This window comes from Pleurodeles waltl, chromosome 11 (assembly GCF_031143425.1).
Source record: "Pleurodeles waltl isolate 20211129_DDA chromosome 11, aPleWal1.hap1.20221129, whole genome shotgun sequence".
NCBI classification, from domain to species: Eukaryota; Metazoa; Chordata; class Amphibia; order Caudata; family Salamandridae; genus Pleurodeles; species Pleurodeles waltl.
This window is the reverse complement of record NC_090450.1, coordinates 926,588,879-926,603,700: the sequence shown is the minus strand read 5'-3', so window position 1 is coordinate 926,603,700 and position 14,822 is coordinate 926,588,879. Positions and strand designations below refer to the sequence as shown.

At 44.0% G+C, this 14,822-nt stretch overlaps 1 protein-coding gene across 4 annotated transcripts in view; it reads left to right on the top strand.

Annotated features, from left to right (window-relative positions):
* Nucleotides 1–14,822, top strand: part of SBNO1 (strawberry notch homolog 1) — a 1,077,952-nt gene that overhangs the window by 583,404 nt on the left and 479,726 nt on the right. For all 4 annotated transcript variants that reach the window (XM_069214997.1, XM_069214996.1, XM_069214993.1 and 1 more), the window contains one exon: nucleotides 8,543–8,710. In XM_069214997.1, coding sequence (XP_069071098.1) covers nucleotides 8,543–8,710 — 168 coding nt within the window. The remainder of the gene's footprint in view (nucleotides 1–8,542; nucleotides 8,711–14,822) is intronic.

The following is a 14,822-nucleotide window of genomic DNA, read 5'->3' as shown; positions in this document are numbered from 1 at the left end:
CCGAGTTTCGGAACGGAAAGTTAGTTAATATCAGAAGATTTTCGTCGGTATTGTTGCGTTCGGGATCGGCGTAGTTAGAGTCAACACCGCATCGAAGATCGACGCGCTCCGGTGCCCTTCGGGGTAGTTTTCGATCCCCCGTCTGGGCCTGGTCGGCCCGACCGCGTGTCGAACAACGTCGATGGAACGGACCCCGTTCCGTTTTTGTCCCAAATGCCACAACAAATACCCGTATACAGACCAACATTTGGTCTGTAACCTGTGCCTGTCGCCTGAGCACAGTGAAGAGACTTGCGAGGCCTGTCGTGCGTTCCGGTCCCGAAAGACACTCCGTGACCGTCGAGCCAGGAGACTTCAGATGGCGTCCACGCCGACAGCGCACCGAGAGTTCGAGGAACAAGAGGAAGAAGAAACCTTTTCGATCCACGAATCGGACTCCGAGGAATTAGACGATCAAAGAACCGTGAGTAAGACGTCGAAAACAACACAGAAGAAAAGTGACAAGGCCCAGGGGACGCCACTGCCACCAGGCCATGGCTCCACCCATAAATTCGGTGACCGATCATCGGCACCGAAAAAGGCCAAAACAGTGCCGAGATCGTCCGACTCCGGTCGAGACACCGGCACGCAGCCTTCTCGGGATCGAGAAAGTGCTGGAGAAAAGCAACGACACTGAGATAGCGGTGTAGAAGCGGCTCGACGCCGAGACAGCGGCACCGACGAAGATCGACGCCGAGAGGTTTCGACGCCAAAAAAGAAAAAAGCCACCTCGGAGCCGAAAAGAGATACAGGCAGGGTTTCGGTGCCGAAACAACCCGTAACCGACCCAGGTCCAGGCTCTTATACAGAGGAATAATCACTGTCCTCTCAGATGCGAAAGCATAGGTTTGAGGAAGAGCTGCAATCCACCGAAGTGGACCATACGCAAAAACGTATTTTCATACAGCAGGGAACGGGAAGAATAAGCACCCTTCCCCCTATTAGGAGAAAAGGGAGACTGGAGTTTCAAACAGACCAGGCGCCACAAACAAAAATGGTGAAAAAGGTGACTCCGCCACCCTCTCCTCCACCTGTAATTAACGTCTCACCAGCGCAAACTCCGTCACATTCCCCGGCTCACACCACCATGAGCCAAGGTGACCAGGATCAAGACGCTTGGGACTTATATGACGCCCCAGTGTCGGACAACAGTCCGGAGGCATATCCAACAAAGCCCTCACCACCAGAAGACAGCTCAGCATACTCTCAAGTGGTGGCTAGAGCAGCACAATTCCACAACGTAAACCTCCACTCAGAACAAGTCGAGGATGACTTTTTATTCAACACCCTCTCCTCCACCCACAGCTCCTACCAAAGCCTGCCTATGCTACCAGGTATGCTTCGGCACGCAAAGGAAATATTCAAGGAGCCGGTCAAAAGTAGGGCAATAACGCCAAGGGTGGAAAAGAAGTATAAGGCACCTCCTACAGACCCGGTTTTCATCACCACACAGCTGCCACCAGATTCCGTCGTAGTAGGAGCAGTTCGGAAAAGAGCCAACTCCCACACATCTGGGGATGCACCACCCCCAGATAAAGAGAGCCGCAAGTTCGATGCAGCTGGGAAAAGAGTCGCAGTACAAGCTGCAAACCAGTGGCGCATCGCTAACTCTCAAGCACTACTTGCGCGCTATGACAGAGCCCATTGGGATGAGATGCAACACCTCATTGAGCATCTTCCCAAGGAACTACAAAAGAGGGCAAAGCAGGTGGTTGAGGAAGGGCAGAACATATCAAATAACCAGATACGATCTTCTATGGACGCAGCAGACACAGCTGCAAGAACAATTAATACATCTGTGACCATTAGAAGGCACGCATGGCTAAGAACGTCTGGGTTCAAACCAGAGATACAGCAGGCAGTGCTCAATATGCCATTCAACGAAAAACAACTGTTCGGTCCAGAAGTGGACACGGCAATCGAAAAACTTAAAAAAGACACTGACACTGCTAAAGCCATGGGCGCACTCTACTCCCCGCAGAGCAGAGGAACCTACAGCACCTTCCGCAAGACACCCTTTAGAGGGGGGTTTCGGGGTCAGGCCACACAAGCCAGCACCTCGCAGGCAACACCGTCCAGCTACCAGGGACAGTACAGGGGAGGCTTTCGGGGCCAATACAGAGGAGGGCAATTCCCTAGGAATAGAGGAAAATTTCAAAGCCCCAAAACCCCTACAACCAAGCAGTGACTCAGATGTCACTCACCCCCTCCACACAACACCAGTGGGGGGAAGAATAGGTCATTATTACAAAGCATGGGAGGAAATAACTACAGACACTTGGGTCTTAGCAATTATCCAACATGGTTATTGCATAGAATTCCTACAATTCCCTCCAAACATACCACCAAAAGCACAGAATTTATCAAAACAACATTCCGAACTCCTGGAAATAGAAGTTCAAGCACTATTGCAAAAGAATGCAATCGAATTAGTACCAAACACACAAACAAACACAGGAGTCTATTCACTGTACTTCTTAATACCAAAAAAGGACAAAACACTGAGACCAATCCTAGACCTCAGAATACTAAACACCTACATCAAATCAGACCACTTTCACATGGTCACGCTACAAGAAGTGTTACCATTGCTAAAACTACAGGACTACATGACAACCTTAGACCTCAAAGACGCGTATTTCCATATACCAATACATCCGTCGCACAGGAAATACCTACGGTTCGTATTCAAAGGAATACATTACCAATTCAAAGTATTGCCTTTTGGTTTAACAACCGCACCAAGAGTCTTTACAAAATGTCTAGCAGTAGTGGCTGCACACATCAGAAGGCAGCAAATACATGTATTCCCGTATCTAGACGACTGGCTAATCAAAACCAATTCACTAACAAAGTGCTTACAACACACAAATCAAATCATACAAACCCTCTACAAACTAGGTTTCACCGTCAACTTTGCAAAATCCAACATTTTGCCGTGCAAAGTACAACAATACCTGGGAGCCATAATAGACCCAACAAAAGGAGTAGCCACTCCAAGTCCACAAAGAATTCAAAATTTCAACAAGATCATACAACGCATGTATCCAACACAAACAATACAAGCAAAGATGATATTACAACTCCTAGGCATGATGTCTTCCTGCATAGCCATTGTCCCGAACGCAAGACTACACATGAGGCCCTTACAACAGTGCCTAGCATCACAATGGTCACAAGCACAGGGTCACCACCTAGATCTGGTGTTAATAGACCGCCAAACTTACCTCTCGCTTCTATGGTGGAACAGTATAAATTTAAACAAAGGGCGGCCATTCCAAGACCCAGTGCCACAATGCGTAATAACAACAGATGCTTCCATGACAGGGTGGGGAGCACACCTCGATCAACACAGCATACAAGGACAATGGAACGTACATCAAACAAAACTGCATATAAATCACCTAGAAATGCTAGCAGTTTTTCAAGCATTAAGGGCTTTCCAACCAATTATAACTCACAAATATATTCTTGTCAAAACAGACAACATGACAACAATGTATTATCTAAACAAACAGGGGGGGACACACAACACAGTTGAGCCTTCTAGCACAGACGATATGGCGATGGGCAATTCACAACCACATTCGCCTAATAGCGCAGTTTATTCCAGGGATCCAGAATCAACTTGCAGACAATCTCTCTCGAGATCACCAACAGGTCCACGAATGGGAAATTCACCCCCAAATTCTAAACACTTACTTCAGACTCTGGGGAACACCTCAAATAGACTTGTTTGCAACAAGAGAGAACGCAAAATGCCAAACCTTTGCATCCAGATACCCACACAGGCAGTCCCAAGGCAATGCCCTATGGATGAACTGGTCAGGGATATTTGCCTACGCTTTTCCTCCTCTTCCTCTCCTTCCTTATCTGGTAAACAAATTGAGTCAAAACAAACTCAAACTCATTTTAATAGCACCAACTTGGGCAAGGCAACCCTGGTACACAACACTGCTAGACAGATCAGTAGTACCCCACATCAAATTGCCCAACAGGCCGGATCTGTTAACACAACACAACACAACCAACAGATCAGACATCCAGAACCAGCATCGCTGAATCTAGCAATCTGGCTCCTGAAATCCTAGAATTCGGACACTTACAACTTACCCAAGAATGTATGGACGTCATAAAGCAAGCCAGAAGGCCGTCCACTAGGCACTGCTATGCAAGTAAATGGAAGAGGTTTGTCTGCTACTGCCATCATAATCAGATCCAACCTTTACACGCAACTCCAAAGGACGTAGTGGGTTACTTGCTTCACTTACAAAAATCTAACCTAGCCTTCTCTTCCATTAAAATACACCTTGCGGCAATATCTGCATACCTGCAGACTACCTATTCAACTTCCCTATATAGGATACCAGTCATTAAAGCATTCATGGAAGGCCTTAAAAGAATTACACCACCAAGAACACCACCTGTTCCTTCATGGAACTTAAATGTTGTCTTAACAAGACTCATGGGTCAACCTTTTGAACCCATGCACTCTTGCGAAATACAGTTCCTAACCTGGAAGGTTGCATTTCTCCTCGCCATTACATCTCTAAGAAGAGTAAGCGAAATTCAGGCGTTTACAATACAAGAACCTTTTATACAACTACACAAAAATAAAGTCGTCCTAAGGACTAATCCTAAATTTTTACCAAAGGTTGTTTCACCGTTCCACCTAAATCAAACAGTGGAACTACCAGTGTTCTTCCCACAGCCAGATTCCGTAGCTGAGAGGGCACTATATACATTAGATGTCAAAAGAGCATTAATGTACTACATTGACAGAACGAAAAACATCAGAAAGACTAAACAACTATTTATTGCATTCCAAAAACCTCATGCAGGAAACCCAATATCAAAACAAGGTATAGCCAGATGGATAGTTAAATGCATCCAAATCTGCTACCTTAAAGCAAAACGACAACTGCCCATTACACCAAGGGCACACTCAACCAGGAAAAAAGGTGCTACCATGGCCTTTCTAGGAAACATCCCAATGCAAGAAATATGTAAGGCAGCCACATGGTCTACGCCACACACGTTCACCAAGCACTACTGTGTAGACGTGTTATCCGCACAGCAAGCCACAGTAGGTCAAGCCGTGTTAAGAACATTATTTCAAACCACTTCCATTCCTACAGGCTGAGCCACCGCTTTTGGGGAGATAACTGCTTACTAGTCTATGCAGAACATGTGTATCTACAGCGACAGATGCCATCGAACTGAAAATGTCACTTACCCAGTGTACATCTGTTTGTGGCATCAGTCGCTGGAGATTCACATGTGCCCACCCACCTCCCCGGGAGCCTGTAGCAGTTTGGAAGTTAGCTTCAACTTTGTACATTTGTATATATATTATTTTAACCTTAAATAGGTACATACTTAGTCACTCCATTGCATGGGCACTATTACTACAACACAACTCCTACCTCACCCTCTGCGGGGAAAACAATCGAAGATGGAGTCGACGCCCATGCGCAATGGAGACAGAAGGAGGAGTCACTCGGTCCCGTGACTCGAAAGACTTCTTCGAAGAAAGACAACTTGTAACACTCCGACCCAACACCAGATGGCGAGCTATGCAGAACATGTGAATCTCCAGCGACTGATGCCACGAACAGATGTACACTGGGTAAGTGACATTTTCATTATTCTGCCATTGAGTACATCTTTGTTCTAAATCTAGACAATCGACTAGTAAAGAGGAAAACTCCTCAATTTGTGTCCCAAACAAAGAACAGTAATTCTGATTCAACAGGTTTGATTCACGATTTATGCCCAAAATCCCATCTACAGCCACTACAGACAGAATAGTTTGGGCTCAACACTCTGGCTTCTGCAACAATTGAGGCTATAAAGGCTTTTCAGAGGCAGATTCGGATTTTACAGGTGTCAGTCGGACAGTGAGAACGGTGATGAAATTGCTGGCGTAACGGCATATTGCATTGAGCTAATTCCCAACACACCTATGCAAACGTACCTGTAGGCTGCAATGGTGGAATACACGGTATCACAATAATGCAACACTTCCTAGGCAACCATGGAAGTAACGACAGAGACCACTCTTCAAATATGAGCAGCAGTATATCCTATGTCCCAATTCAAGGAAAGTGGGGCAGTGTGGAACAACTTCTTGGTAGGAATTTCTTGGAAGGAAAGGCATTGCTTCTGGTATTTAAAGCATTCCAGATACCCTTGCTGGGCAAAAGTGTTCTTAGAAGACCAGATACGAGAACCATCTTGTGGAATCAGGGAGGGACTACCTGTTTTTTTCCATTAAATAGCATAACAGATGTAACATTAGGCTGTCAAATGCTAAATGCATTTCCCGGCAGAACAACTTCCAGACATTGACAAGAACTTGACCAACTTGCTCTGCAGACATTCAACACACATGCGCATGGACTCGATCCCAAGGTTTTCAGCTCATACTTTGTGGTGGGAAACACCAGACAGATCTGTTCACTAAATTTCAAATAATAAATGCACACTGTCCAAGTTTGCAAAACTGCTAATCTCAGGACAGTGTTCTCTGGATAAAATTGATCAGCAATGTTTTTCTTCCTGTCGCACTTATTTATGCTGTTGTATGGAAATGTGTTCAGTAGTAGTTATCTTAATATTGGGTGCTCCAGCATGTTCCATACACTTATGATAGTCCCAGACGCTCTGTGTCCATTCCACCACTTTGCAAACTTGGAATGCACCCACATTTGGTGACAAAGCACACCCATTAGGTCAGCATGATGGATCATAAGAGGTCCCTGTCGTTACTGCTATGCAGCTAAATAGAAAGCTTTGTACACTATCAAATCTTTCTACACCTGCTTACTGCAACTTCATCAAGCATATTGCAATAGCTGTACTCTAAAGGGAGCAGGTCTTGCCAACGCTTCTATTGTAGTACACTTGTCAGGCTTTACTACCTACCTACAAACAAGATGAACCAGTTCTCTTTGGAAAGTTACTGTTGTCAGAGTTTTCACTGAATGGCTGTGAAGTGGCACCTAGTGGAGACCTCAACTGTCAAGAGTTATGGGTCTGTCTTCTGTGCCACTAACACTCAAACGCCTTTTAGGCTTTAATATCAAAATTAGCTTGTCTGGTAGCAGTCATTTCTTGTGCAGAGTTGGTGAACTCAGTGCTGTCGAAGGAGAACCATCCATAATGGTATAAAAGGCAAGCTAGCCTTAAACTCATATCCCCAGTTTCTTATAAATGTCATTATCACTGTTTCATCTCAATCCTCTCTTCAACCCAGTCACACAGTTGAACTTCCTATATTCTTTCAAAATCAAGTAGGGCAGAAATAACTTTTGCCTCAATTAGATGCCAAATGGAATTCTGGTTTCTAAGTGTATAACTCTATGCTAGAATTCCAGAGGGACAGTTCGTGGATTGGTCTGCATATGGGTTTACAGTCGTCCTGTATGATCCTTGTGAGATTGCACTCTTAAGTATTGTTTTATTATTTTGTTTTTATTTGTTTGAACTGTTTATACTCTGTTTGGTGTTCATGTGCAGCTTATCTAGACATTTTTGGTTTATAGTTTCTTGGATTACTTCTGCAGCACATTAACCCTTTCATGAGTTCAGCCTAGCCATGCTCACACATTTCCAATTTAGAGGGCCAAGGATACTTAAGCTCACACTTTCAGTTACAGACTGTAACTTGAGTGTTGCTTTTTATGTAGTTTTCTTGGAGAAGAACTATAATTACCCACTCCAGGGCACTTTTCCAAATACTGAGGTTTTGACCAAGGCATCAGCTTAAATATAGTGTCTACTGTGTAATCAATGATGATACAAATTCAGTTACTGATGGGTGTTGGATAACAGATTGCTGAGTTTAATTGTTTATCATTGGAGTACTCTGAAGCATTGTAGAATTTTATAGCTGGGCACAGAACGGGAGGCATTTTGGATGTCAAGATTTAGGACATTTGCTTTCACTTTACTGCCCTTTTCCCAGATTCCCTGGCTTGTATTGAAATTCAGAAACCTGTGCTAAGTTAGATAGGCACAAAATAGTCATACTATCTTAATAACTTACAAATATCTATATCGTGCTTTAGAGTGTAAAAAGTCCTCAATTTTTCACGAGGAGATTCATACTTTCCACTTTTAAACACTTAGAATCAAATTTATTGATGAGGTTATTGCTTGTAGCCAGTCCAACTCTTGGTTGCCTTGTGGTGCATACAGTGATAAATTAGTCAATTGCTATCACTTCTGATGCATCATTTCATCCAAGTATTCCCATTCTTCCTGGGAATAATGTAGAAATTTGAATCTATTAAATATTCAGTAGTGTTAAAGTGTTTTTACATGCAAGTAACATTCATTTTCCCCTCAAATTCTAATATTTAGTATAACAGAATATTAATTTTGAAAAATATAAATTTGCAAATGGCGATGAAGGTGTCTGGAATGATTTATTCATATTAAAAGAAACTGACCTTTTTTCCTTAATAAAAATCAAATCTATTTAAAACTCTCAAAACAGATCCCTGGCTTATAAGAAAAGACCACAGAAAGGGCAAAGAGAAGAAGAAAAAGAAAAGTATCGACCCCGATTCAATCCAAAGTGCCTTATTAGCATCTGGGCTTGGTTCAAAACGTCCAGCGTTTTCTTCAGCTGTTACTTCTACCAGCATTACTACAAGCCTTCCAGGTAGGAGTAACACAAAAAATACATTTAACAGTATGAATTTTTAGAGCGCCTTTATTGAATGTTAGTTATTTCTTACATCTTTCTGAAAGAAACTGTGTGGTAATTGTGGGTGGTGAGTGCATCCTTTAGCACTGATTTACCGGGACGTTACAAGTTTTGTAGCATGAATCTTTTCTAGATCCACATGGTGTGATTTATTATGCCATCTAGACATTGGCTCTGGAATAATACTCAGTCGCCTTCTTTTTGTATGTTTGTTTGGGTGCCTGTTAAATTTGCAAAATGACCATTTAGTGTTAACTTTGTTCCCTTGTGACGTCAGACATGCGACCTGGAAGCATCTGTGCGTGGTCACCATGTTCAGATTGATTTTTGACTGTTGGGTTCGGAAGCAACAGCCAATGCTTTACTGACGAGACATTTTTCAATAAAAGGGAAGGATAGAACAAACAGACAAAAGTGAAAAATGAAAAACACCATAAAAGTAGCCACACTTCGTAGGAGAAGTGGACTGCGTAAGATGTTTACCACAAGGTTGGAGAATCACCATGGAAAATTGACGATTCTCTGTTTAAGTTCTGCCTCAAATACAACCGATAGTTTGCCCAGAAGGACAACTGCAAAGTCTGTAGCCTCTGCCTGCCAAGAGAACATGACACAAGAAGCTGTGAAGCGTGCGCTGAGTTCAGGCTGAAAACCTTACTCTCAAGGGAGAAGCAGAGGTGTGGCTATCACACAGTCATACAGGCACAACAGAAAAGTAGGGACCTCTTATTTTCGAGTTAGGAAGAGGACAATGTTAAGGACACAAAGGTGGCCCAGGTGGAAGGCTCCAGCACCAAAGTAGAAGTCGGCCAAGTAGAAGCAAACCAGCTAGCAAAGAAGCCCATAGAGGGAGAACCTCAAACCTTCTGTGGTAGCGTTGAAAAAACATTCGACGGTGGAGCTGAAGACTTCAGACTCGAAGCTGCACAAGACTACCTCGGCAACCAAAGGGAAGTCGAAACCAAAAGAACCTCACAGAGAAAGATATTGGTCATCCTTCGGACAAACGGACATGGAAAGGCGATCAAGAGGAGTGTGCCAGTGAGAATCCAGTGGGCACATCGGACTTGAAGAAAAGGATGTCAAAGATACTCAACACTGATGAACGAACCCTCAAAATTGAATAAAAAAGGCAATTTGGTTTAGATATTTGGCAATCCTTGGGGGAGGATTTTTACACATCATTGAGGAAATTACAAAGACCTTTGAAGCCCCTGGGGAGAAGTCTAGGGAGAGGAGGTAGTGCGGTGATCTCAGACCTTAAGCAACCCCCTGAGCCCCAAGAAGAGGAACAGCAAATCTTCTTCCATGAAGAGGACACAAAGGACTAGTCAGTCTTCTAGGGTGCTCAAAGCAATGGCAGGATCTTAAAACAGATTAGTTGGGAAACTTTCTCAAGACTTGTCCCTCAAGCCATCGCTGCCTGACAACAATGCCATTGTAAAAAGAGCAGCAGAAAAGTACAGTTGGAGGAGAGGGCGACACAGGCCTGTTTCCTCCTAGAGACCCTCCTGCCATCCCAGAGCAGAAACCAGGACCACCACAGGCTCACAAGGATCATGGAGCAGGAAAAGGAAGCTTTTGGGGAAGCTGCATCCTGTGAAACAGTAGCGAACAAAACTTCTAAGTACTTCTCCAAGAACCCCTGTATACATCAAGGGCAATGTGGTGGTCGATTCAAATAATGTGGTAATGGTGAGACAGAGCCAACATCTATTTACAGCCCGCACCCCAGTCTCTGCCCCTATAAAACTGAGAAATAGAGCACAAGAGTGGAGATGGTAGGTCGTAAGTTAGAAACGGGAGCTGCAACACAATGGAGGTTCAAAAATTCAAATACACTACTGTTAGGACCAACTAGAAAAGGGACCAGTGGCAAATCAGCAGGACGGGGAAGTTTTCAAAGCTGTCGCAGCCATGTTACCAGCTGCGAGCTCCATACAAAAGCTCACTGCAACAGTGGCAGTTTCCACCATCATAGCTTCAGCCCTTTTAGGACAGAGGAAGGAGCCAAAAATCAGGGGTAGGGCGGAGGAGGGGGTGGGGGGGTGCAGCTCCTCCAGCAAGTGACTCTGCTCAACAATGAGCCCCCCCTTTGTGGTGGGCAGAACAGGAGACTTTTTACAGGAATGAGAATGTCACATTAGACAAGTGGGTTTCAAACATCATGCAACAGTGCTACAACATAGAGCTTCCAAGAACACCACCAGCTACATGACCAAAAAAACTAAACACACAAAGGAGGGAAAAGCATACTTCAACACGAAGTAGAACACTTTTTACAGAGAAAAGCAATAGACATGGTTCCCCACTCAGACATCAACCAAGAAAGCTACTCTGCATACTTCCTGATCCCAAATCATGCCAACCAATTCTGGCCCCTGATTCCTTAATACATTCATAGACAGAAATATTCAAGTTGAGCTTACTACAGGCAATCATCCCACTACAACTGGAAGGGGACTAGATGGCACTTAATGACTTGGAGGATGCCTACTTACCCATCCACATAATAGCAATTTCTACTCTTTGTTGTGAACAAACTTCACTACCATTTTAAAGCAGTCCCCTTTGGCATAAAGTAAGCACTGAGCATTTTTACCAAATGTCTAGTGCCAGTAGCAGTGTATCTCCTATCTAAAGGACTCACTAGTAAAGGCAAGCTCTCAGAGTACAAGAGGAGCATAAGAATGGTAATGGACCTGTTGCACAAGCTGGGATTCACAATCAGTCTAGAAAAAATCATTTCCACTCCCAGAGAGAGAAAAGGTATTCCTAGGAGCCAGGATCAACACAGTGTATGCAAAAGCCTCCACCACTCAAGAGGATACAAATGATAATTGATAAACCTCTCCTCTAAGGCAGGGATGTGGAATTCCTATCGCCCGACGCCCGGGACATCTTGTTTGGGGTCAAGGGCAACAAGTTTTTATGTTTACTTTGTCCTTGGGACAAGTAGGCCCAACCCTCTGCAGCACAAAGCCTTTGGTTGCATGTTTACAGAGAGTGGAACTCTCTGCAGTTGAGGTAATGTGTTTCCAATAGATAATGCTGTTCGAACTTGTATTTATGGTTCATTATTTGAAAGCCTTCATTATTAGGGTGAGTGCTGTAAATAAATGTTTTAAGGTCACACTTCACCACTGACGTTGGTTCCAGTACAAAAAAAAAAACGTGTATACACATGTTTGAAAAGTTTAGGCTAAGAGGCTAAGTATAATGCTCCCAGAATGCTCTCTGATTAGATGCAAATGAAGTGTCATTTAGTAAAATGTTTTGATGCATGCTAGTATTTCCCAAAAATATTTCTAATGGAAAATCAGTGTAACCATTTTCAACTCGTTTATGGGAAGCATGAAAATAAACAAACACTGACAAAGCCAACTGATCTGACATATTTTTATAAGTCTTTTAGTTTCATCAATGCGTGTCTTGTTTTGACATGGCTTTTGTAACACTTTATTGTTGTGGGAGCTACCAGGCCCTCAACATTGTAACAAACACTTCCAAAAAACCCCCAAAACGTTTTTGAACTCTAAAAGCACACGTTGTCACCAGTGGCATAACAAAGGCCCTGCAGCCGCCCTCCAGGGGGCCCCTTCAGCACAGCACCTGCCCTGAGAGAGTCTGGATAGGGGCCTCCTCCATGTTCTTTGCAAAGGGGCACCCTCCAGTTTCGTTACGTCACTGATTGCCACTGTAGTTCCTGACACTGAACAAAACTACTTTGTGTGCCAATATGCTGCTTGTGGAAGAGCAGAATGCAATCACTCACAGTAAAGCCAGCCAAAAGAGAGAGAAATAGAAGTTTAATAAAAACAAAATGTCTTTGTTAACACCAGACCTAATTAGGGACCAAGACCCACATGTAAGTAGCTTTTTGCATGTTGCAAACAGCGACTTTCGCTGTGTGCGACGTGCAAAAAGCACATTGCGATGCGCAAACCCGTTTTTGCGATTCGGTAACCTCGTTACCGAATCGCAAAACGGGTTTGCGACTCGCAATTAGGAAGGGGTGTTCCCTTCCTAATTGCGACTTGCAGTGCAATGTAGGATTGTTCTGCGAACGCGGGCGCAAACCAATCGCAGTTTGCACCCATTTCAAATGGGTGCTAACACTTTCACAAAAGGGAAGGGGTCCCCATGGGACCCCTTCCCCATTGTGAATGTCACTGTAAACATTTTTTCAGAGCAGGCAGTGGTCCTAAGGACCACTGCCTGCTCTGAAAAAATGAAACGAAAACGTTTCTTTTTTCGTTTTTGTAATGCATCTCGTTTTCCTTTAAGGAAAACGGGCTGCATTACAAAAAAAAAAAAAACTGCTTTATTGAAAAGCAGTCACAGACATGGTGGTCTGATGTCTCCAGCAGGCCACCATCCCTGTGAGGGCCGCCATTCGCAAGGGGGTCGCAAATTGCGACCCACCTCATGATTATTCATGAGGTGGGCATTTGCGAAGCCCTTGCGAATGTAGGATGGTGTCAGGGACACCATCCTACATTCGGATTTGCGACTCGCAAATTGCGACTCGCTCTGACTCACAATTTGCGGGTCGCAAATCTGAACCTACCTACATGTGGCCCCAGATTCTTAAAGAAAGTCACAAAAGTGCACCCATGGTATATGTCGTACCCCTATAAAATATTTGTGAACTGTATTTTAGCATGGGTAAATACGCATGTGTAGATTTGCTCATGTGAAAATCTATTGAGCATTTGCAAGTTCATTTTCCCTCCAGCCACTTTCTTCCCAACCCTGGAAGAAGTTCTAATTCTGCCATTGTCAGGAGTAAATGTCCAACCTTTCTTATTATGGGAAAATATTAGAGAGAAGCTGGTGAAAATCTTTAAAACATGCAGGTTAGTAGGTTTGCAGACTCAAAGGCATTCCAGCCCTGGAACTATTGCTTACTGTTTCCTCCAGCCCCAGTATGCAGATCTGCAGAAAGGTAGCAAAATAAGGAAATTGCTACAGTAGGGATTGAAACTGCAAGTATTCAAGCCCTACTATGGTAGTAGCCCTGGCATAATCAGAGAGGTTATCATCAGAGCTCTTATATAATGAGATTGCTGCCGTAATTTGGCGCCACACTACATGGCACCAAAGGGACAAGTAGATCATTTTACAGGACAAGTAGATTTGAGACGCAACCTGTCCCCTGGACAAGTAGATATTTTAATAAATTCCACACCCCTGCTCTAAGGCAAGGCGCAGTCTCCGACAGTGAGGACAGTGGGATGGGTGATGGACTTCTGCAGTTACCTGATACTATATGCAGAATTACACGAGACCATCTAGTGGTTGTAACACAAAAAGTACTAGAGGAGATGACACAGCGGAAGAACAGCAGCAGTGATAAAGGCTTTCTTGCATCCTACTCCAAATGTGAGCATCACAACGGATGCATCCCACATAGGATGGGAAGCTCACATGAGGACTGTAAGCATCAGGGGACTAGATAAGGGTCAGGGAGCAACTCAATGCATAAACCCTCTTGAGTTATACTGTTTTTCTAGCTCTGAAAGCATTCTAGATCTGGGGGGGAAGTCAGTACAGGTCTAAATGGGACAACGCAACCACAGTGTTTTACCTGTAAAAACAGAGACTGACTAGGTCACATGCACTATCCAAGCTACCCGAAATAAGTTGGAGAAAGCATGGAATCAGGCAGACTAAACATACAGACTACAGTCTCAAATAACTGGGAGCTACATCAACAGGTACTGCAAAGGATTTTCAGGCGATGGAGATAGACTTGTTCATAATCCCAGAAAATGCAAAAATACGAGACTTGACACCCACACCACTTCTCCCTGGGAAATGTCCTGTCAATTAGCTGGTCAGAGAAATTTGCTTACACCTTTCCAGTAGTTCCCCTCCTACTGTCCAATGTCCAATTACATGGCACTTATCCTTGTTGCTCCATAATGGGCAGGGCAACCTGGTTTTCATACCTGGTAGAAATGGTAATGCTACTAATATTCCACAAATTCCTCTAAATGCAAAAAGGGATGGTACTCAACCCAGAGCTAAGCAGCCTAAATTTAGTGGCATGGCTTCTGAGGTG